The following is a 24080-nucleotide window of genomic DNA, read 5'->3' as shown; positions in this document are numbered from 1 at the left end:
CAGCGGCGAGTGATCAGAGAGCAAGGGGCGCGTCAAACTTTGACCAATGTTGAGATGAACAGCCTCGCCACCCTCTGTGACAAAACAGAATTACGCAAATGCCATAGACTTAAATATTTCATATTTTCTCGGGAACCTTAACGTTTAGCGAAGGATTGATACTAAGAGTTCGGCACATATATGCTACAGCGCGTTTGGAATTCCTAAAGTAGGTTAAGAGACTCGTGGCAGCACTGTAAATAATGTCAAGGTCGGAAACGCTACATTATTTCCATATCAACTTTTGTTCAGCGGAACTGCACGGTGTTGATAACCATCTTCCTGAGGTACATGACAAATTTCCCCAGTCCTGTTTGGTTTGTAAGGAAGAGTGTACGCATGGTCTAGGGTGCCGGGACTGCGTCTAGCCATGTAGTCCATCGCATCTTGTATCTCAAGCCAAGCTAATTTCAAGACAGGGAGAGTTTGGACTCTGGAGTAGCTCTTGTCAGGGCACCGAATATATGTGGAGAGATATCGGACCCAAGCTCATTGTAGCTAATAATGCATTTGGAGGGGTTATTGCGTTGCCGTTTGTCATTGACGGGAATGTAAAGATAAAGGCCGGGGGGATAGCTGAGTCAGTGCCCGGAGAGCGTGAGAAATTATATGCATGTCGCATCACGAACGTCACGTAATGTGATGCAGATCACGGGATATGTAACGGTTCCAGAACACGTCACGCCTAATTGAATTCAACCCAAACTGAACCTGACATTCTTTCCTCAAGTCGTTTTAAGCGCAAGCATTCCCTAAGCTATCCGCAGCAACGGTCTTGATGTCTTTGCCACAAACACCAACACGACGCTCTCAGAGATTTCAACCAACAGCAACCCCTTCGGCGAAGCATTCCGACAAAAATGTCCTTGATTGTCGATGGATAGGCGATCCAATATACACACGAAGAATGAATCCAGCTATCGACCTATTGCCAGAAGAACTGGATGAGAGAAGTGAAAATCAGACAGAAGAAGAAAAAGAGCATGATAACGAGGAGGAAACCGTGTTTTTCGACGCGTTTTTGATGAAGCGCAAAGTAACCAGTTTCAAGGGAGGGTCCAAAAGAATTGCAGCTGGAACGACAGAAACCCAAACATACCGTATTGGAGATGCAGTTATGGTTGAAACCGACACGCTTTATCTCACAAAGCGTCCTCCAAGCATCGGTGTCATTGTGTCTATGTGGCAAACACGAACGAAAGGGGAGAGTGTGGACCTTGATTCTACCAAGATGCGTGTTCGTGTTCACTGGTTCCTGCGACCTTCGGAAATGGCTAGTATCCGAGCAAAGAGAGAGCATAAAGAGGTTTGTAAACTCTTCCCATGCGATTATTTTCGACTATCTTATTCAATCAACAGAATGAAATTTATTATTCCCTTTCGACAAGAGTAACCCTGACGCCCGGTGTCATTCTTTCGCGATGCACAGTCTCCACTTCTCCCAGCGCCATTGCTTTGGAACAACCAAAGTTCATATATGTTGTTGATAAACCGTCACAGCGCCCTAAATCACCTCTTAAAAAGTCTACTCGATTCAGATCACCCGATGACGAACTAGAAGAAACTACAAGTAAACAAGACGATTCTGCTTTTAAAGACGATCCAACAAAGAAATTTTATTGCCGATATGCAGTAGACTCTCGACGAGGCTTGTTCTACGAGCTTGACTACGATCGACATCGCCGTACAACGCTTACAAGATCACAACCCCCCAAAGACGATTCCGGCCCAAGTTCTGGGAAGAACGACGCCTACAATTGGGGAGAAGGGGATATATGGGATGTGGAAGGAGATAAAGGATCAAAGGCAACAGCAGGTGCATCACCAACCAAAACAAAGCCAAAAGCCAAGGCCGCAAAAGTTCGTCGAAAGGGTGGCAAACAAGAGGATGGCGATGGAGTACAAGAGGACGGTGCGGAGAGCGATCACTCCGAGTTCGACGACGGTGCATCCGATCAGTATATAGAACAGGAGGAAGAATCTGGCTCTGACGATGAAATGGCGGAGGACGATGAACACGAAGAAGAGGAGTTTGAAGAGGAGGACGAGCTAGATGCTCTGGGTGAACCCCGGACTCCATCAAAAAAACGGCGAGGTGGTGCACTGCAAACGCCCCGAAAGAAGAAGCGCAATCGAACTATTGTCCATCCAACTCCACACTCCAAAGCTGCGTTAGCTCGTAGGAATGGGAATGTCACCGACTCACCTAGAAAGCGGAAAACTGGGATGACTTTGCGGTTCCCAGAGCAATCACTCACATTCCAAGCAAGCATGGCACACCTCCCAAAGGATCCTTGGCTGCGTTCATTGCATGCGCTCCATGTAGGAAGCAGGCCTGATACCCTGCCTTGTCGTGACGACGAATATGCGTTGGTCATGAATAGTGTTTCCCAGCTTCTGGAAGAAGGCAGTGGAGGCTGTATATGTGCGTTACATTAGTATTACTTTTACCCACAATTTTCTGATTCCTTGTTTTTTTAGATATCTCTGGTGTTCCTGGAACTGGGAAAACAGCCACTGTACACACCGTAGTGAAAGAGCTAAAACGAATGGCAGAATGTAGCGTGGGTGTTGTTTCTTTTTATTTCTTGATTTGTGTAATAAGGTGGTTTTGCAACAGGAAATCAATCCCTTCACATATGTCGAAATCAATGGCCTAAAAATTCCTGAACCCGCTGCTGCATACAATCTTTTATGGGAAGGTGTATCAGGACACGACGTTAAGAAGGATGGTCATCTCCGTCTTTCCGCAAAAGAATCCCTGAAAGCCCTGTCGCGTCATTTTGCCACCGGAAATCGTGGACCGGGGGGGCATGCCTGGTATGTCTTCATCGCATCTATCCAGTTTTAGAATATTCAATTGATCAATGTCTTAGCGTTGTCCTAATGGATGAATTAGACCAACTAGTGACACCCAAACAGGAGGTCGTTTATAACTTTTTCAACTGGCCCACGATGGCTGGTAGCAAGCTTGTTGTTATCGCTGTTGCAAACACCATGGATCTCCCAGAAAGAGTCATGACAGGAAGAGTTCGAAGTCGACTAGGTTTGCTTTATTTTATGACTAATTCCCCGACCGCTCTGAAAAAAGAATGTGTCAGGGATGACTCGTATCAACTTCGAGCCTTATAAGCAACCACAGCTGATCAAAATAGTGCAAGCGCGATTAGCCAGTGCGAAAGAAGGGTTAGAAGACGAGGAAGATGCATCGAAAGATATCATCGCTTACGATGCTATCAGATACGCATCTATGACTGTTAGTAGAATCACAGGAGATGCGAGACGTGTCTTGGATATTTGTCGGTAAGGTGCTTAACTTTGTTTGGGAACCTTTGCTTGACTTGATAATTAGGCGAGCTGCAGAGGTGGCGAGGCGTACGAAAACTACGGTTAAAGTGGCTCAAATCCAGCAGGTCATTCAATCACTACAGAACAGTCCGACTGCAGCATATCTTCGTGACCTTAGCTTCCACGAACGCCTCATGTTAGCATCCCTGATCAAATGTGTCAAACGAGAAGGAGTAGAAGAGATAAAATTAAGTGAGGCAAGTAGTGATCTGTTTGTCTCAATGTCCATTTGCCGATATTGATCTCGACGTTTAAAGGTCCACGATCAACATCTGACCTATATGGATATTTTGACTGAAGAAGACGACCCGAAACGTAAACCCACTCCAGCAGAGCTGGCGATGGTAATGGACTCTCTTGCCGCCTCCCGTGCAATTATTGTGGAGGAAGGATTGACCGTCACTCGTAAAGGCGAGCAAAGGATGCTTCTCAATCTGGAACAAAGCGAAGTTGAGCGAGTTCTCGGTGACGTTGGGGGACCACGATGGAAGAATATATTCGGCACTAGTTAAAAATCCACCAAGTGAAGAAAAGACTATGTTTCGGTATTCAGAATTTTTTCCAATGGTCTGACTGCTTGCCACGAAGGGCGCGAAGTTATATCCCTCCACCACCACCTGTTGTATTTGTAATTAGCATTGGCACTATTCATTTGTGTAGCAATAGACGTTACTATACCCACGTAGTTACATTTGGCCTGGAGTCTACTGTGTCCAGAAGAGGTGCTCCGGCGAGTGGCAGTACAGCACCGTATGGTATGTGGAACAAGTCTGCAAGGGTAATGTTCTGGTAGCCTAAAACATAAATTAAAAATACTAAACAGTATGCTTACCTTTCCAGCCAGAGATACTTCTGCTTGCTCAGGATTCGCTCATAAGCGTCGAGTTTGCTGTCGAGGGCGGCAACGTATTTGCCGTATGCATCTTTGTCTCCTTATTTGCCTCGCATTCTAGAGATTGTTTTAGAAATCAATGATCGATTTAACGTAATAATAACATACGGTTTGAAAAGTTTCTCCATGACCACCTTCTCTGCATTGTCAAGGATTACTTTACAAGTTCAATGCAGGCGCTTATCCACCTACCAATTTGACCAAATCCAATCATTGTATGGGCGCTATTCAAATTCTGGCGAAAACACCGTAATTCTCGGATATAGATCCGTTTACTTCATCAGAAATAGTCATCTGAGGAAATATAAATTACAAAATGCGCCTGAAAAATTATCTCACGCGATTGCCACACAGGGTCGAATACTTCAGTAGAAAATTTGTACTGGCAGCGCGCACCGTGGGGACCGGGACCATGAAGGCTTGTATGCCGAACGTGCCGAACTCTGACTGTGACGTTTCACGTGAGTCTATGATTGTGACTGTATGCGTTCGTCATGTCCTACAATCCTGTTCAAGCACCACTACCACCTGGGCCTGGCACCAGGTCCTCTCTCTCTAATTGTCATGATATGCGCGAAGACAGTCTTCAAGTGCTTTAAAACTCTAGAAAGATGGGGGAACGCAATCACAGGCGCGGCTGGGCCATACTTTGTCGGATTCGCAGTAATTTTAATGTCTCTTGGAGTTGTATGCTTTTGTGAGCCTTGGCTTTTTATTAAGATATGAACATTACTGAACCACCAGTACACCAGTTGATGTAATTGCACCGGATCTCTCATACCCAATAATCACAATTCCTTTATGCATCCTCATAACACTGAATTTACTTATGCATTATTACTACGTGGTGACCGTTTCGCCAGGTTTCGTTGATGATCCTCCACGGGAGCCTGGAACAGGAATATTTTGGGCAACAAAAGGAAGGAAGGGGAAACAGAAAGTACTGACTGGTGGGGTGAGGTGGACGACCAGAGGTACCAAAATCACACCTGCCTCATATACCAAATGTTGGAAATGCAAAAAATCGCGACCAGAGGTATGTGCGTTTGCTCTATCGATTAGTGTACATTATTAACTCCCTTTTAAGAGAGCCCATCATTGTCGGATATGTAATAAATGTGTTTTGAAATATGACCACCACTGTCCAGTGAGTTCAACCCGCCTGACCCCTACACCCTTATTCATGGACATGTATAGTGTGAGTATATGAGCACAGTTACTGTCTAGACAACAGTAATGATATGCGTTAGGGATTAATCAATGCGTGGGTTTGCACAATGAGCGCCATTTTGTGTTGTTCATGTAAGAATTGATACTCATTTCGCGAAAACATGTTCTCATTGGTTCTACAGGGCCTACCTCGTCCTTTCCACTTTCTGCTTATGCGCTTCTGGATACGATAAATTCTTTGATTCCATTGGAGTATCTTATAAGGTACTTTGACTCTTTTTTGTTCAATTCCTTTGGCTAATAGTCAATTAGCCTTGGGACCATCACGTCCCAGAAATAATGTTTGCCATGATGTATATTCTCTCAATTGTTCTATGCTTTGCAGTCGGTGTCATGTTATCATATCATCTATACGGCATCTCCTGGGGTGAGACCACCGTCGAAGCCCAGGACCACGACGAATACCGGAAAAAGGCGAAGGCTAGAAATGAGGTCTGTGTGATGTGGTACGGCTTTTTGAATTATTATTGACGCTTCTCCTATCAGGAATTTGTCAACTCCTACGATGTAGGGTGCGTACACAGATCTGCTAACATCACGGTGCTCTAAAATTTGGATCGGGAAATAGCAAAAAGAAGAATTTGGCGTTCTTTTTCAATTTAGGAGACTCTGGGTAGTACGTACTCGCCCCTTCTCAATCTAGAGACTAACTTACCGGTTTCCAGTTCCTTATGGACTCTCATTTTACCTTTGCGTATTAATCCGTACACCGACGGATTTTCATGGGCGCGCCGTGATGGTTATGAGCGACACCAAGGAATACGCCAGGGAGAAGAGCTCACGGATGAAGAAGATGACGATGTGTAAAGGCCCATCAGATAGGAGTTTAGGATACAATATATGTGAGTGAATGTTCTGTACCCTCCCCTCTTCTCAAACTTCTATATGACGACATCTGCCGGGGCCAGATGACGCTTCGAAATGTTGATATCCAGGCTTCTGCCTCGGTATCGCATTTGGGAAGCAGAGTGATCTATATCCGGCTTAATTTGTCCACCATTGGAGTGGAATGTTCACTGATGCATAGCTCCATTTTTTGTCCCTCAAACGAAATCTCTGCGCGAATTTACTGACGGCTCTTTGCAGAATACTTAGTAGATATATTCATACTCTCGCACATCATTATTTCAGCCTATTTATCACTTCACACCAGCCACGCCTTCAATCGTCAGACTGGATAGAAGCCAACAATGACTTAGGCTATACTCTCCACCATACTAAAATCGTTCCTTCTCGCTAACAATATCCGCACTCTCATTTTTGGATCTTTTGCTCGTTGCATGTTTGTCGGCAGCAGCAGCAGCGTGTAGGGCAAGAATCGACCGGCGCAAGCTTTTATCAAGTCTATGGTCAACACAGTTGTTGACTTATATGAATTCTGATACCACTCACCTCATTTGCTCATAATAGTATTCTTGCAACTCTTGGTATCGGAGGTACCGTTGCCGACGATGGAGAAATAGGAGGACGAGAATTGCAGAGATTAGGACTGGTATATCATGTCATCGAATATGTCAGCCTTTTCGCTCTCTGCGTTTATCTTTGAACTTACAGAGTACGATAGACATAATTGTTGCAAACCATTGCCAGGGCGCAATATGGAATGCTGAGTCAGGAGCTGGTATGCAAGTGTTGGACATATCAGCACAGTTACCCTGACCAACGAATGGCAAGCAACAAACCAACTTATTAGCGATCTCTCCATGATCCGTCACAGGAAAAAAGTTTCTCACCGATTTACACTCAGCATCAAACCTGCACTTTTCACTCAGATTTTTGACCTTTTGACAAACTGGACCGCTTGCGCTTCCGGTTGGATCACAGAAAAGATCGGGCGCGAGGCAGTTGTGTTTGATGACGTAACTAATGAATTGGCCTCCTCCGGCTGCACCTCTGTTCATGTCGCTCACATACGTCGTGTTTTCTATCGTGCAACTTTCACCCAACGGTTGTGTTGCTGCCCTAGGAACAACGAACGCGTAATCGCAGCATTAATAACCGCAAACTGTGCGAACAATGGGATCTGGACATACATGCACACACCGTTCAGGCATATCGCTTTATTCTCCTTTGGGTTGACGTTTGGATTAGGCGGTGGAGCCATGCACTGTTCATCCCGCGCCAGTTCGCATTGACCCCCAATCTCAACTTCCAGCCTGCATCCACTACCGGTGTCCGGGCAGAATGTTCCTTTTGGGCACATGGGTGGGATCGGGATCACAGTCGCGTTTTTTCTTCTGCCTTGTCCTCCACCATATGTGCCATATCCGAACGGATACTCATCGCGTCTACACAAACGAGGGAAGCAGATTCCGAGGCCAGTAGCATTTACAGGTGTCCCAGGCGGTTGGGCGCAGAAAGAGGTTTCAACACACTCCGAAATGAGCTTATGCGTTGAAGGGTTCAACTTGACGTTCTTTGGGGAACATGGTATAGGTTTCCCGGAGGCGGTACGGGCAACACCGTCTGGAAGTGGAGATGGGAATCCGGATGGTACTGGGGCAGCGACGAGCGTATTCAGTGAGATGGGCTGGCTAGGCAGAATGGATAACTGAGGTTGGAATTTTTGTGTCGACTGGACGGGGAGCGGGGCGAGAGCAGAGATGGTCGGGATGCTGGGAAGAGGGAATGCGGTGGTTGTTCTGAGATTCTGAGCAGTGGCTGCGGGTATCGCTATCAACAGTCCAACGAACAATGACGATTTGTTGTTTGAGTTACCCATCTTGCTGTGCCTATGTTGGTCGTGGACGAGTCTGGCCTGCAAGGACAAGTAAGGCCGGCGGGATTTGCGCCATATACTTTTTTGAAACTTTCGTCAGCCGCCCAGGCCAGGATCCAAGGTATAGTCCATTGCAATTTGGACGAATTGTATGTTTTTGTGCATGTCAGCCTTTTTGATTCTATTTTTAGATCATGGTCTAAGAAGAATTACAGAGAAATTCTTCAATTTGTGTCTTCCGTCTTCCTGTGAACAAATTCAAGAACTGGAACTAGTCTGTTTTTGTCACGAAGTTGAAGACATGAGGTGAGATGTGGCAGTGGGTGAAATGTGGTCATAAATGATGATGCTAGACGTTGCAAGAAACCTCGATGGTTTGATGTCGGGAATATACGACTACTTCAGCTCCTGTAAAGTAATTAAACTTTACGTTTGAATGTTTAATTACCTTAATGTACAAGTCGTAATGAATTTTGTTGCTATGTCACCTATGATTCGCAGGAGTGGAACTCCGAAGAACAAATTCAGAATTGAAGACAAGTATTCGATCATCATGTGAAGAAACGTCCTTCTGAGCCTCCGGTAGGCTGTCGGAGGAAGCCTCGTTTAAAATCTCGCAGTTTGCGGGGCTTACCCGTTGGCTACTCAGACCGGGAAGCATCTTATAGGCGGAGGTAATAATGCGAAAGGAACTAGGTTTAGGAGGCCTGCATGGGCCTGTGCTCGCACCACGATGTGAATTATTTACTCTTTGGATCCTTAATGTAATCATTTACGTTGACTGTCGCCCTTCAGTCATCTACCTTGCGAATCACAGTTGCAATATCGATGGATTGCATATATATACATTATGACAAGGAGTTTGCATAGATCAGAATGTAGTTCTACGAGGTATCTCTCGAGGTATCGGTGTAATTAGGACACCCGCAGCATCCCATTCCCATTGCATAGCCCTTCACGATATGATGACGTGCCAGCCGGTCAAAATTTCGGATCATACATATAAAGAAAATAGAGTGAGAGTAAAGTCGTGTCGGAGCCGGGAGTCGAGGTAACGTTGAGTTTACCCAAGGTGCCGCAGAAAACTGGCCAGGAAGGATCAAAGAAACCTGACAAACACCAGTTTACTAGTACCTAGACACTCACAAGGTCGTGAATGTCTTTTTCGTCATGGTAAACCGACGGAGGGCCCATTGAAAAATAAGACCATAAAATATCTAGAATTTCAGGAATGATAACAAAAGGGAATAAAATACCCCCGCAAAGTCAAGGACTTCAGGGTCCCAAGTCCCAACGCCGTAAAAAAGAGCAGACTGATGATCTCGGATCCGCAACTCCACCTCGTCGCTCATGTGTTCATGTACACGTGCCCCCATCATCAGTTTTGCCTAGAGGACACGTCGACGCGATGTGTGTTCGGTATTCCTACCATAGCTCTTGGATCGGGTTTGAGATGCTGAATGTCAGGGAAGAGGGGATACAATGGAGATGTTGCATCAGAGATAACGCGCTCTGGCAGCAGCTCTTCTCCTCACTTCAAGCGTCAATCGGCCATCGGGATCGAAGCGAGCATGTACAGCGCCCATATCTATGTCATGAGGTGGGAAGCTGATCTGCCATTCATAATGACCTGTAAGGGCACCGTAAAAATTCGTGAGGTGAGCATGTAACACAATATGGAGATTAAAGTTGTTGAAAGGGGGATAAACATCAGTCGTTAGTGCCCGTTCACAATTTCAAAAAAGGGACAGAAGTCACGGAGCATCCGAGAGTAAGAACAGACTCACATTCATTTCCACCACCCCATGCATCGGCCACGACGCGTATTCGATCACCTTTATTCGCCGATATAGTGACCATTTCAGGCTGGACGTTTCGAGGAAGCAGCACGCTGAGCGTATGCTGGGCCGGTGTGCTTGAGAGGGACATCTGAGGAGATCCAGAGGAATTCCGAGAGTCCGTGGAGGAAGCGGAAGGATTGCGCTGTGTAGAAAGAGACAGCGATAATGGCGGTGGAGGCGGAATGTGGAGCGCAAACTGCTGAAGGACATCCTGATTGCTGTTGGCTTGGGGCTGGTAGCCAGAATAACTGCCGTAGCCACCGCCACCGGCACTACTGACGTTGCTAATGCCTGCTGAAGTACGCGTCGTCATAGTGGCGGTGATAACGGGACCGCCAGGCGAGGTCGTCGTCGTTGTTATAGTTGTGCCTGCGCTGTGTGACATTGGAGGTTTGTACCCATGTCCAATAGCAAGAGGTCCAACATTGACGTACGGAGAACTTGGAACGCTCAAAGTGCCACTGCTAGTGCTTGGACTCGGACTGGTAAATGGCGCGTGTGGAGAGAAATACGAGTAGTCAGATGAGGTATAAGACGATGTCGGCGAGACAGGAGACATAGTATATGACTTCTGTGATGAGGACTGTTGCGAAGTAGGCAGATGGGGCATTTTGGTGTACGCTAAAGGTCAAGGGCTGGGGTTTATCAAGAAATCAAGAATATGTGAGCCGATCCTAAGCGTAGGGTGCTTTGAAATTGAAGAGTACAACGATGTAGATTTTAAAGAGCGGAAATGGATTGTTTGAGGTGGAAATTACTTTGATGAGGACAAGTGAGTGGAAGGCCTGATCCGTCAGTAAGCTCTAATTATGAGGAGAGTACGGGTCGCACACAGAAAGTAAACGGTCGTACAGGGGGCCGAGTGAGGGTGGACTCTTTGTAGTTATCGCACTTCCTCTAAATTGTAAATGAGGCCGTGATCTTGAACAAGAATGATCGATGAGATTTCGCAGGGTGAAGCCTCTAGGCATGAACGTGTTCGACTTTGCAGCGAGGTCAGGGTGTAATGAAACGCCCAATCTGATGTATACGATAGATTTATCCGCAGGCACGTCGTAGATTAGAAAGTTTGGGAATGAGAATTCGTAGCAGTCCGGCACCAGAAAATTTGGATTTGGCTAGTTAAATCTGCACCAAGGCAGCGGCTTGGAAACCTTTTTTCAGATTTTGCGTAGAGCGAAGAGGAATAAAGGACAACGTGGCACTGAGAAAACGGGGGACGAGTAAGCAACCACTCTCGTTGGGGGATGAAGGGAACAAGAAACCCAAGGAAACCTCTATTCGGCGAGGTTTGTTTAGGAATCTTCGTGCCGTGCGTATCACACAGGTGGAGTAAGCTGACGTAGGGTGTACAGGCCTCGTGCCCAATTTGCCAGAATACTATGAGACGATGCGAAGACTGGCACGATCGCGAACGCGACCACAGCGACAGACGGTGAGATCGGAGCAAGGAGAAACGAGTGGCTGTCGTCGTTTCTCGATGCAACTGTCGGCTTTGAAGATGGACGAAAGGCGTGGTGCCGATCGTATGGATTTAGCAATCTGGGCAGTGGACGGGAGGAAGATAAAGGCTCCAACTTCAAATTCGCACCCCAACTTTCAGGTCCCGTTCAACCGTTGCGGCCATGTGCCCGGAACGGGAGAGCGTAGGTAAGCACTCGACGGCCTTCGGCATTGAGCAGGAAAACTAAACTAGAACCGGGAGCCAGCAAAAAGGACAAAGTGGCAACGAGATCTCATCTCCATGGGGCGCTGCAGATACCCATAAAAGTCGAGGTGACGAAATATGCTTAGAATCAGCTAGATTAAATTATTCCTTGCACTTTAACCTGAATCAAGACTGTTCGACCGCCTATATGTCCTCATTGACGCAGTCTCATCAACTGTTATCGTCAAATGAGATGTGTTTTGCTGGACTAAACTTACCTACGGGTTGCGGACTATTTACGGACGCTTTGACCGGGGAGGCGACATCAATGACATTGATATTGAATGGAAATTCACAATGGCGGCAAGTCGACGGCGAACAATATTGAAGAAATTGAGAGGAAGCTCTTGGCCAGTTCCCCATATCTTCTTACCGCTTCCTGACATTTAAAAACACGACTTTGAAGCCTGAAGGTGGTATTGCATACACCGGTACATCGGGCCTCCTTATCCATTTTTCTAGTGTTCAGATGGCTAGCCGAACGACGTTAGACCTGCGTTAGACGCAACCCTTGTCTTTTTGCCGATTCCGGAATTAGTTTACTTACACGCAGATCGGGAAAAACTTCCACATTGAAACGTTTACAAAACTCTTCCTCAGTGAGCACAGTGTAAATCCATCCCAACAGATGGTAGGAATCATGTACTGAAAACTGCATTCGATAGTAGTGAGAGTATGGAATGTTCTTCAGCTATGCACATATTGTTCAAATCGATCTGTGAAAGTCAGTGTCTATCATCCACTAGCTGATGAAGTTATTCCCTTCACGTACCGTCGTAAATATCAATTTTCGGATGCGTTTGCGCGTACAAAGTTGGCATGCTTTTGAGAAGACAAAGATTCAGCGAGAGGTTTAGATAGTCGCTTATAAATGTTGCAACGTCTTTAGGCCGAAACACAATGTTCAACTTGCTCAGCGATGGAAAGGCAGCTTCCATGATTAAAGTTTGTTGGACAAGTTGCCAGTCTTTGTTGGAACATATCCGTGTTAACTCCTGTGAAGAGCGTTCGAAGTTTTCGGCGTCTAATCTGAGGTGGATCGAGATCTCTGCCAACTTTTTAGCAGGTTGGGATTTAGACAAAAAGAGAGCCAGAACATGCAGCGGCCGAAAGCTGTCATACGAAATGCTGAGCTTCAAGATCCGCAACTCAGGGAAATCGCCCAGACTGCAAAATTTGTGTCCTAAATATATAACGGAAGAGTAAATGCATGATACCTCACAAGCATTCTGTGTTTGGCGCACCAATATGATCGGAGAGACGAAGTTCAAGGGTAGTAATTGATGATGCAGAATGTGATAGTTTTATCAGTGCCAGTTGACCGTCAGAACCTGTCATATTGACAGAGAGCCGCTGAAGACTTGACACCATTATTCCAGAGTCATGCGCAGTAAGGATACAGTCCAAAGACGTGCTGCAACCGTCTGATGCGAACAAGGTAAGCGATTGCAGGCTTCCTTTTCTTACACCCGTTGTCATCTCGAGGGAGGTTCTGCAGTAAACAGGATCATAGTCGTCGGAAATTTCCTCCACAGAAATCAACGACAGATCCCGTAGTCGTTTGCAGCTGCCGAGAATCCTGATAGGGAAGCCTACAACGTCCTCAACGCTCAATGATGACAGAGATGGCCTTCCCAAAAGATCTATAATAGACCGCTGAAAGGACGGGGAAAATTTTCCCCAGGATTGATATTCGAATCGAAGGGTGACCTGTTGGACGTGTATGACACCCTGGAGAATTGACTCTATGCATTCATTGTGGATTGATGGCAGACCTCTATCCACGACCTCTGTCCAGTGCTTGGCACACATATTCACATCGCGAGCGCGAAGTTGAAAAACCGGAGGACCCAACTCCAAGACCTTCACGTACGGAAGGACCGCCGAGGAATGCTTGAGCACCGTTTGCCAAAGTGCGCATTTGTAGCTAAATGAAGGATTGAGGGTGTTCATGCGCAGAACCCTAAACAGATGGGTTCGACACACAGCTAAACAGGTATGAGACACGAGAGATAGGATTTTCAAAGTGCTTGCGTTGTCACGTAAGTAGCCCACGATTAGGTGAACGAGTTCCAGTGGAAGGTCTCCAAATGACATTTAAAAATTGTGGATTGGAAACGTTCGATGACTGCGTTCTGGTAAACAGGCATATTTTTCAACTCCAGTAATATGATACTCACTTGTGTATGCCCACCTGTGAAACAGAATTTGGAAACCTCGCAGAGATGGATGGCTCCAACCATCGCCCCTTTTTATAGTGTCGCTATCCTTTGACTCGTGTTCTTTGGATTGATGGTTATCATGGATCAGTTCAGGTTTCACTGTCACCAGACACTGCCGCAAGGAAATAAATCTTAGCAGTTTGGGCGAATATCAAAAGCCTCATAATCTTTATCCATAAAGTTGTGAAAAGGAACCAGATAGGGGCATACCATTGCACCGTTTACTTGCCCTGAGATATACTGCTTAGCAAAAAAGGGTAAATCCCCAGAGGTCCAGTGTCCAGGCAAGAATTCACAATGCAGGAGCCGTCCTCTGGCGTGCAGAGGATGCCACATGGGTTCAATTACGGAGAAACTGTAGGTTGCGCGGAGGGGAAGTTGAATTGATGGTGTAAGGTTTCGAGAGCATAAAAGTGCCGATACGAACGGATCGTGTCGAAGTGAATTCCAAGTGATACATAAGAATGCAGTGAGTGGCTTGAGAAGGAGACAAAATGAAGTTCAAATCTTCAAAATGTGTTCAGCGTCACTGTCAATGGTAGTGGTACGAGTTGACGTTGAACCTTAAACCTCGAAATTTGAAAGGTGGCCGTGCTTATTAAGCACGGCAAATAACTGCCGTCTTGAAACTCAGAAGAACAATTATCTGCGGAGCAGGAAACATGCCGCTTGTCGGAAATTTCGGGATAGCCTTACAATGATGGGGCCTAGATTAGGCCAAAATTTGGCTTCTAATGTGATTCGGCTCTCTTAGAATGCCGACTTTTGCCTTGCGTTGGATTAGATAAATATAGAAGTCATGTGTCACTCACTTGTAAAGAGGGGCAAATGAAAATGATTTATAGAATGTATTTAGAGGACCAAATGCGTATTTATTTTGAGAAAATGTGAGTGCTAAATGTACAAGCTACCGTAAGAAACCTACTGAAGTTGAAGTTGATCCATATTACAACCATACGAGGCCTTACAACTTGACTGTGACTAACGTCACACACATACACAGCAAGTGCAAAGTTGTCAGGCATTCAAGGGATGGTCAGTATAGATATATCAAATTGGACAATTTTCTACGTCATTGTGGATCATTTACACTTTATTTTATGTACTTTTAGTGCTGTGTCAATATCCCTGCAGTTTGTGCGCCATAGAGCACAAGTAAGCAAAGGGTCACGGCCGTGAGAAGAATGTCACATGGATCACGCGACACAGTGGACTTAGAAGAAAATCACATACATCGTCTACGTCTTCACCAAAGTAACTGTTTATGTAGCACATGCTATCTACAAAGGTAAATAATCTAGGGTACGGTGGATAATCAGTAATTCCACACGAAGAGAGACTAATTTTGAACATGATACATGGGAAAGAATGATTTGACTGATATCTCATAAGTTGATGCATTGTAACTCGGTGTTGATTGTTGTATGTTGCATGCATATTGCACTGTACAACTATGGTAGTACTGCCTTAATCATCAACAATGAGAATCTTTAACCTCTTAAAGACCTTTGTGCTGGATACTATGACATATTTTGATAGATGGTTACTAGAATACATGTTCTGGCAGACTAAATTGATGAACTGATTATGGTAGCTTAGTGATGTAGCGCAGCAGAATGATGAAACTAGGGCCTATGAGACGAATAATCTCCAGCACACTCTATATTAGATGCTGGTAAAATAGTATAAAAGCAGTTGGATCATATTTAATTCTTTATCTGCTCCTCTTTCTGATATCTTCTTTACTTTCAAAGACATGGCTAACCGCCGCCAGCCAAAGGACCAATTGTGCCCAATATGCAACAAGATGTTTAGCATCCAAGGCATTGCTCAACATATCCGATCATGTAGTGGCAAAACACCAAGTCTGGATGCACAGAATGCTTTTGGAGATTTTGCAAATAGGGTTTATGAAAATAGTATGTCATAGTGTATAATCTAATTATTGACATTTACCATTCAAAACTCATACAGACTCTCTACATTATACATCAATTTTAAATGCTGCTATTAGCCACTCTCCAGCTATACCAAATGAGGATTCTACAACCGCTTCTTATTCTGCTATAGATATGGCTCAAATGGAGACACAGGATTCTCTAAATGGTCATCATATTTCCCTTTCAATGGAGCCGGAAGATTCAATTGAGCCAGTCACAAATCAATCCTCTATACTTCAAATGCTTGATGAAATTTCAAATAATCATTTGCCCCCACCGCTTCCACATCAAATCTGCATTGAATTTCATCCAAGTGCAAATATGCCACCAAAATTCATTCCTACACACCAATATAATCCAAATTCCTATCAAACGTCACCAACACCCCATTCTACCAGTACCAACCCGTGGCATCCATTTAGGACACGTCTTGACTTCGAAGTGGCAGAACTTGCACTTAGCTCACATATGAATAGGCAGCAAAAGCAGATTTTATTAACCCTTATTGACAGAATCAAAGAAAAGCCAGAGCAGTTTACAATTGACAGTGTATCAGAGCTTGAGAAGACCTGGGAGCTTGCTCGTAGCTACCGTTCAACTGGAGTGCGTAATATTTTTTCTATTTTGTAGTTGTACTAACTAATACTATGGAGTACAGTTCCAGAAAAAGGAATATCTTGTACCATACCAAAATGATGAAATTGGGTATGAAGTGTATATCCGGCCACTAATTGAGTGGTGCAATAGTCTTCTTCAGAATCCTTCTCTACTTTCACAGTTTCATTGGATTGCTGAAAGGCATTATAAACAAAATGACGGTAAACGAGACCGGTTGATTGGAGAACCATGGACTGCAAATGAATGGTGGAGCATCCAGGTAGATGTATATATTTTTCTTTTTACAAATGTAGAATACTTATCATCCTACTCTGCTTTAGAACCTTCTTCCCAATGGTGCATTACCATTTTTTATTATCCTATATGCAGACAAAACTCGGCTATCCACCTTTGGTACTGCAAAGGCATATCCAGTGCTTGCTCGCTGTGCAAATCTTCCAGCAAATCTTCGAAACAGTGATGGTATTGGTGGGGGAATCCTAGTTGGATGGCTGCCTATTGTAAGCATTCTAAATGTTATAAATTTTTTTAGTATTAAACTCCAAATATGGATTTCTAGGTTGATGAAGATGCTGGCGAGTCAGGAAAGAAAATTTTTGTAAACTTCAAGCGTATTGTTTGGCACAAAGGATTCCACGAAATTCTTAAGTCCGTTCAAGAATATGCCACAACAGGATACTATGCACAGTGTGCAGACAACATTGTCCGGTGGCTATTCTTCTTTATTTTGATTTTATCAGCGGATTATGAAGAGCAGTAAGTAATAGTTTACTTCAATATAATTGTTATAGTAAATGAAACTGTTGGGCGCCTATTTTATAGATGTGTTATGGCCCTAACCCGTGGTGCTACAAGCAACTTTCCGTGTCCTGTATGCTTGGTTCCAAAGGAAAATTTATCAAATCTTACCACGGTATACCCTTATCGAACATCAGCAGAAATGAAACACATATATACAGAGGCACAAAATTTTACAGCTAAAGATAAGGAGAATTATTTAAAAGAATATGGATTACGAAATGTAGAGGTATAGTGCATTATATATGTCATTATTCTTGATTAATATTTCCTACAGAATGTATTTTGGATGATGAATGGGAGTGATGTATATAAAGCTCTTTCCTGGGATCGACTACATGCATACCATGGTGGACTATTTTCTGATCATTTATGGTCAGAATTTAAGGCTATTATTGATAGCTCTGGAAGGAAAGATGCTGAGATTATTGACAATCAGTAAGCATTGATAATATAACCTCTTGATGGATAAGTAATAATAAGGTTTATGCTTTTATAGATTTGATCAAATTCCTCGATGGAGTGGTCTTAATCACTTTGCATCTATAATTAAGACAGGAGAATTTGCAGATGGAACAAAATATGAAGATATAGCAAAGGTACACATGCATTTTTTAGACACTAATTGTGAATATAATATATCTGTGATTTCTAGATCATTTGTTATGCATCTCATAATGTTCTAGAGAAGTCAGACCGTGGATATTGTCTGCTCAAGCTTATGCGAAGCTTTGTAGAATTGGATATGTATTCATCTTTGATTATTCATAGCAGTACAACATTACATGGGTTACAAAAAGAACTTGCAAAGTTCTGTTCTATTCTTGAGGTAAGGCATTCTCCAATTCATATGTAGACCCAATTAATTCTCTCAACAATAAAATTTCCAGGAATATATTCAACTCCATCCAGACAAAAATTGGAATTTTCCTAAAATCCATTCACATGTCCATATGATTCAAGATATTGTTGCAAAAGGTGCAACTCGGAACTCTAATACTAAACCCAATGAAAAGGCACATGGCTTGCTTAAGCTCTGGTACCGCTTTCACACCAATTTCAAAGATGTGGCGCCACAGGAATGTGCTTTAATTCATGTGTACAATATTATTTGTCTGATCTAGTAAATTTGCTTCTAACAGATATTAAAAATGAACCACGATGATCTTATTGCAATGATTATTCGCATGGATATCAATGCTATTGATGATCTTGACATGCCCAAAGAGGACGGCGAAGAATCACTTATATCTACACCACAAGTTTCCAATCTTGGAAATTCATTGGGTAACGGTCTATTTGTTTGTACATGTATAATGTTATTAAATTGACATTTAACAGGATCAAGTAATGAGAAAAGAGCTCAAAGTCACATTTCAATTGGGTCACTTCAAGCAATAATCACATTTGCCGATGTGGAAAAACAATTCAAAGAGAACATGGCATTTGAACGCTTCCGGATTAAAACAGGAAAATACCTTGCAGCAGCTTCTGGAAGTACTATCCGATTAAAAGCCAATCATAAGGTAAGAGTTACAAGAACAATTTAAGCATTATTTATTTTTCATGTCAAAACTTACTTGTGTAACAGATTACACCATTTGAGCTTGCAAGAATTCATTATCAGTCGGAAATTGATTGGTCGGCTCAAAGAGATATGGTTCGAGTTAGCAAAAGTTTCCACAAGCGGCCACGAAATGATTACGTCCTTTTGGCACTTGATCATCAGAAGTACTGCTTTGCACAACTTCTGTTCATGTTTATTGTGTCATTAGATGACAAAACAGAGTGGCCGCTTGCTCTTATTCTGCCACTTGATGAACCGGTTGATCAGCGCACAAATTTGGCACGTAGGCGTGATAAAGATTTAGAGTTTCTCCGAGTACGAGCCCGAAGGCGAACAAACTCTGCAATTATTGACGTACGTAGTATAGTACGCGGTGGCCTTCTGATTCCAGACTTTGGAAATGATGCAAACGAGTTTATTGTTATGGATTCACTTGATCCGGACATGTGGTGGCGGTTAAAATCAATAAAATTAACTACACATGTTTTATTATAACTAGTGTTGTTACATATTAAACAGAATACAATAAAGAGTGTAATCAAGCATGCATAGTGCTCTATTTTTGTGTTTTGTACACGTTATATTAAATTTTCAGCTTGATCCTTTACATAGTGGGAAAATGATGTTATATCAAGGCTATAGCACGGCGCTTAACATGAGGAAAGGGTGCGGCTCACTTTTCTGTTTAAAAGACACAAAATTTCTTCTTTCTGAGTAGCAGCACTGATATTCTAACTCATATCCTCTCTGGTACAACTCTTTGGTCATGTCTTCATCAATGTCAATTGTTCCAAGCTCCGTTGCAGGCGAGTCATCCATTTCAGGCGCGTCTTTTTTCCGTGGAGCAACATTGGCCGAGCTTGAGCAAGTAAGTAATATTTTAATGTATTTTTGCATTTTCTAGATTCTAATGAATAGAAACAGAGGTGTCGGATCCAGCAAGATACCATTTTTAATCTGGAATCAAAGGTCCGGGAGCTTAAAGAGGAAAACGCAAGTTTGAAAATGCGCTTGATCAACAAAAAAGGCGCTGTTCGACCTGCTGTCTCTGACACATCGGATTGCGCAGCCGAAATAGCTCTCCGAAAGGACCTTATTCGTCTTGCTAAATATCATTTCATTTTCTATCGTATTATTGTTCCCAAGTCACTCTTTGGAAATCCCAGGCCTTCGTTCAGCTCTAACAATGCATCTGCTCGGTACAAAGACGAGAATACATCCAAGCTTGGCAATATTGCGGAATTGTACGAATGCTTTCCAGCAAAGTACCATTCAATTATCAGTGAGAATGTGGAGATGGCAGTTAATGTGGTGCGTTTTATATCTTTTTTCCAAGTTTAGGATATCTTGCTCATATATCTTTATTCTATAGTTCGTTAAAGGCTTGTCGGAAGGCCGTTCAACAATACTAAATAAGATTCGGACCTCTGCGCCTTCTATTTTCCCAAACATTCCATCTGAGCTGTTCACCTCACCATTGTCTTTTGGCCTAAGCTCCCATGCGGTTGTGCAAACATTGCTTGGTGCATCGGACCGTGTAAAAGTGATGACCGGAACGAAGGAAATCTGGAAGCTCATTTATCCCAATGACACTGCGCACACATTTCCCCCAGTTTTATTTGCAGATTCTGACACCAACAACGCTTTGGGACTTTTTAAAAGTGATTTTCTTTTGAAGGTACAGTATATTTAATTCTGAAAATACATAATACCTGGCTAAAACTCTAGTTTAGACGGCAAGAATCATTCTTCTAGGGCCATCGGCCTTAAAGGCGGAGATTATGCCTCGAACACGGGAAGATAGTCCAAGCGCCCATATTGATAGTCGTATGAATTGTACAACACCAGGCTTGATAGCTGCGTCTGCAACAGCGGTATGTATTTGTTATTACATGTATTATAAATTGAGTGCTAGATATTGACTACTAATATAGACTATATACATCTTATCCGACGACCGTGAATTTACCAGTAGTGGTGTAGGACCAACAACAGGGAGGCTTTATCTTGCTCAACACGATATGTACAAGCATTATCTCATTACACAGCAGTCATCACTCGCTTCACTGTTCAAATATTGGGATAATATTCTCTTTCCACACCAAAAACCCATTATTCCTACTTCTATTACACAGCAGCCTACGGAAATCCTTACATCAAGCCATTCCAGGATGTCGGATTCCGAGTCAAGTCCATCTCCGCATCCGGTTTATCAGATGATTGCCAACTTTAGTCGACAAACAACCATAACTCCTAGTTCAACAACTTCTATTCCGGGTCCTATCGTTAATGTGGAAGACCGTGACACCGACTCTGATGTAGAAGACTTTGCGCCGCCACTACAAAGCACTCGGAACCTGCCATCTAATACTCAGGATATTACTGAAGATAGATCTGATACTGACGAAGGTACTTGTCTTTTGATTCCCACGCGTTTAGCTCATGCCCATTATGTATCATTGGTATTAGAACCGACTCCGGCAGCCTTTGAGTCTGCACTCCATGTTACAAATACCACGGTCAATGCTCCACTCCCAGTATTTCTCCCAGTTCCGAAGACTCAGACTCCGACAAGCCCTCCCCTTTCTTCCAATACAGTCTCTGTTCCTAATGCTTCCACAAGCATTTCTCCACTTGAAGCACCAGTAATCAAGCCAAAACGTGGTCGAAAGAAGGGGTTGGCCCCTGTGCAGCCTGACGCAACTGTTGTAGCCAAAACACGGAGCACACGCTCTAGTAAGCGTGCTAATATTACACCATTATAGTAGGCACGCTGTACTTAGACTACTTTGCATTCCGGTGTATCTCATTATGGCGGACATACTACTGTGTTTGGTTGATTACTTCTTTGCTTTTCAATGCATAGTACGGCCCTCACGATTGAGATTGTCTGAAAAAATTGAAGTCCGAGTAGACGACTCTGGACTCGATCGGTTACATCAGTTGACTAAGCACAGAAAATGTGGTGTCATATTAACGCCACACTATAATTTAAGAAAGGAGGTTTGGTCTAGTGGTAACAATGCTATTGGTAGGTTTGTCTTGTCTTGAAGGTCTGGCGTTCGGTTCTTGGTAAGTGCATAAAAGTTTGACTTCAACACAATTCCTACTGAAAGCAATCGTTGACTACTAATCAATTGGAAACTATGTCAGTGCGTTCATCTTCCTTTTAATTTGTTAGATGCCCTTTGAATCAAGCCCAACCTAGCAAGGTCTTTTAATCTAATCTTATTCCCTACGCCTTGCTAGGCATGTATAGACTTCTAAGCCACTACCTTACAAGGTCAATCACGGTTACTTCTTAGGCACGCTCTCAGATTGGGAGGCATCACAAGGCTAGCCGGGCCTTGCCGGCCTTTTCGGCCTTGTAAGGCATTCCTGAAAATTCCGACACTGGCCACGTGTATTACAGCCAGACTTGGTTAGAAAATCGTTTCTTAATGGTAATGTTGAAACAAAACTATTAAGAACACGGAGCGTTATAGACAGTATTTTCGGACTTTACTGTCAGACTGTGATGTTCTATACCTCATATCTCTTCTCAAGTGGCTCGTCACTGGTTCCATCCTTCAAAGTGCTCACAGTTGTTTTCGACCCCGAATAACCAATACTTGTACCCTCTTTAAAGGTTATAGCCGGCGCCTCCGCCGTCTGGAATTCATGATCAGTAGAGAGCATAAATTCTGAGCTTGATACACGGCTGCCCGGCGCGAGCTCAAAGTGCACAGTGAGTAGGATTAATGTCGGAAGAATTCCCTAAGAGACTTTTTAGAATGGGTGGAAAGATAGTAAATGACGTCTTACGGTCAGAGGCATATTTATATCCAGAGCTACATGTATGCCAGGACTATTAACTTTGTCAATTATTATAGAAATAATCTAGTATACAAGCACCATCGTGGCTTCGGTTAGTGATACACTTAATATACACATTACAGCAACTAACCAGAGACAGAGTGTGAAGAGCTCCAGATTCTATAATCATCAATACTGCAGCCTGATACCTGTTTCTTCCTGATGCATTCAAGGTTGGTGCCGCCTTTCTGATACAATACTGCAAGTAGCTAGAACCCAAAGTGGAATCAGATATGAGTACATTGGGGGTGTATTATCTCAGCAAGTTCTTACTAGATTCTTCCCGCAATAAGACTTGTGCAATAAACTGTGTTGGCGGCTACTATAAAACTAGCGGGGTCTGACACAAAACGAAGTACTTCTGTTCCATTTGCGACCACGGAAAATCGAACAGCTACCAACAATGCACAAATTAGATGGAATAATGGCAGTTGAGATGCAAAAGAGTATACCAGCTGCGCTGATTTCCAATATGGCGGGAATAATGATTGTCCAGTAACTCTTCCCCCATACCGCGTAAACTCGCCATACTAGAATTGTGTCGCTAACCATCAACTAGATCCGGTTAAATGTTTGATAATTCGTCGAATACACCGATTTTCGATAGAACATGCATACCTGCAAGGTGGCGAGAGACACAGCAGCTTTTGCTTCCCAAAGAGTGCTTTTCCCGTATGACAGACGTTGTATGAGGAGGCCCAGGTGCGCGGTTGACATTGCCCACATTATAATACTGGCAAAGAACATACATTTATGGACTATCGTCATCTTCTTAGCCGTGCTAGAAAGGGATGCATCTTTAGCCATGGTAGGTGGAATTTGGCGGCAGGAAGAATTTCTCACAAAAGAATCCAAATGACGAGTAGAATTAAGACGGAGAAGGCACCTAAAAAGTGATTAGAATCGTCATCCAATCTGAATGGGAAAAATAGCATACCATACAGCGCCGACTCGCATAAGTCGGCGACGTAGTTTAACTGAGAAGCATTCATTGTTCCCATTGTAGGCTGGTAGCAACGCAAACAAGTTTTTAGCCTAGTCAGCACACGGTTCTTATGTATAAATTTTTTACAGTCTATTTCAGAGAACTCTTTCTGGTGTGATGCGTTTCACACATTGAATATTATCCAAACACTCTATTACATTTAAGATCTAAATTAGGCGCCTGGGAAGCCAGTATACATAACGGATTCAAGGCCGTTAAAGTCCTCAGTTATAAAAAGCAGATGAATATGTACCTGGTTGTGTGGGTCGCAAAAGTGATACTATCATTTAAGACAAGTCGATCCATAGAACGACAGTG

The 24080-nt window shown here is 43.5% G+C and overlaps 7 protein-coding genes across 7 annotated transcripts; 3 read left to right on the top strand and 4 right to left on the bottom strand.

The window, feature by feature from the left end:
* Positions 1-817: 817 nt before the first annotated feature.
* On the top strand, positions 818-3899 carry JR316_0005671 (Origin recognition complex subunit 1; the record flags this gene model as incomplete). The annotated part of the gene is made up of 8 exons (XM_047891427.1): positions 818-1345; positions 1399-2464; positions 2521-2603; positions 2660-2859; positions 2916-3085; positions 3141-3342; positions 3392-3584; positions 3645-3899. The coding sequence occupies 8 exons, from the start codon at positions 818-820 to the stop codon at positions 3897-3899; spliced, it is 2697 nt and encodes an 898-aa protein (XP_047748776.1).
* Positions 3900-5284: 1385 nt separating this feature from the next.
* JR316_0005670 (Palmitoyltransferase ZDHHC16B) lies at positions 5285-6316 on the top strand (the record flags this gene model as incomplete). The annotated part of the gene is made up of 6 exons (XM_047891426.1): positions 5285-5319; positions 5632-5713; positions 5762-5941; positions 5996-6021; positions 6078-6125; positions 6175-6316. 6 exons carry the CDS (start codon positions 5285-5287, stop codon positions 6314-6316), a joined length of 513 nt encoding a protein of 170 aa, XP_047748775.1.
* A 1117-nt stretch (positions 6317-7433) lies between these two features.
* Positions 7434-8231, bottom strand: JR316_0005669 (uncharacterized protein; the record flags this gene model as incomplete). The annotated part of the gene is made up of 1 exon (XM_047891425.1): positions 7434-8231. The coding sequence occupies one exon, from the start codon at positions 8229-8231 to the stop codon at positions 7434-7436; it is 798 nt and encodes a 265-aa protein (XP_047748774.1).
* Positions 8232-9724: 1493 nt separating this feature from the next.
* On the bottom strand, positions 9725-10679 carry JR316_0005668 (uncharacterized protein; the record flags this gene model as incomplete). Its single annotated transcript, XM_047891424.1, has 2 exons — positions 9725-9858; positions 10016-10679. The coding sequence occupies 2 exons, from the start codon at positions 10677-10679 to the stop codon at positions 9725-9727; spliced, it is 798 nt and encodes a 265-aa protein (XP_047748773.1).
* A 1736-nt stretch (positions 10680-12415) lies between these two features.
* Positions 12416-13115, bottom strand: JR316_0005667 (uncharacterized protein; the record flags this gene model as incomplete). Its single annotated transcript, XM_047891423.1, has 3 exons — positions 12416-12468; positions 12550-12960; positions 13022-13115. 3 exons carry the CDS (start codon positions 13113-13115, stop codon positions 12416-12418), a joined length of 558 nt encoding a protein of 185 aa, XP_047748772.1.
* A 2640-nt stretch (positions 13116-15755) lies between these two features.
* On the top strand, positions 15756-21687 carry JR316_0005666 (uncharacterized protein; the record flags this gene model as incomplete). The annotated part of the gene is made up of 21 exons (XM_047891422.1): positions 15756-15918; positions 15974-16542; positions 16598-16816; positions 16878-17057; positions 17117-17260; positions 17298-17313; positions 17535-17584; positions 17633-17793; positions 17855-17954; positions 18011-18184; positions 18246-18452; positions 18498-18648; positions 18697-18881; positions 18947-19276; positions 19518-19588; positions 19718-19790; positions 19841-20233; positions 20295-20600; positions 20656-20796; positions 20857-21331; positions 21392-21687. 21 exons carry the CDS (start codon positions 15756-15758, stop codon positions 21685-21687), a joined length of 4404 nt encoding a protein of 1467 aa, XP_047748771.1.
* A 757-nt stretch (positions 21688-22444) lies between these two features.
* Positions 22445-23584, bottom strand: JR316_0005665 (uncharacterized protein; the record flags this gene model as incomplete). The annotated part of the gene is made up of 3 exons (XM_047891421.1): positions 22445-22678; positions 22927-22986; positions 23396-23584. 3 exons carry the CDS (start codon positions 23582-23584, stop codon positions 22445-22447), a joined length of 483 nt encoding a protein of 160 aa, XP_047748770.1.
* Positions 23585-24080: the final 496 nt, after the last annotated feature.

This window comes from Psilocybe cubensis, chromosome 5 (genome assembly GCF_017499595.1).
Source record: "Psilocybe cubensis strain MGC-MH-2018 chromosome 5, whole genome shotgun sequence".
Lineage (NCBI taxonomy): Eukaryota > Fungi > Basidiomycota > Agaricomycetes > Agaricales > Agrocybaceae > Psilocybe > Psilocybe cubensis.
The sequence above is the reverse complement of the archived record's forward strand: the minus strand, read 5'-3'. Positions and strand labels throughout refer to the sequence as shown.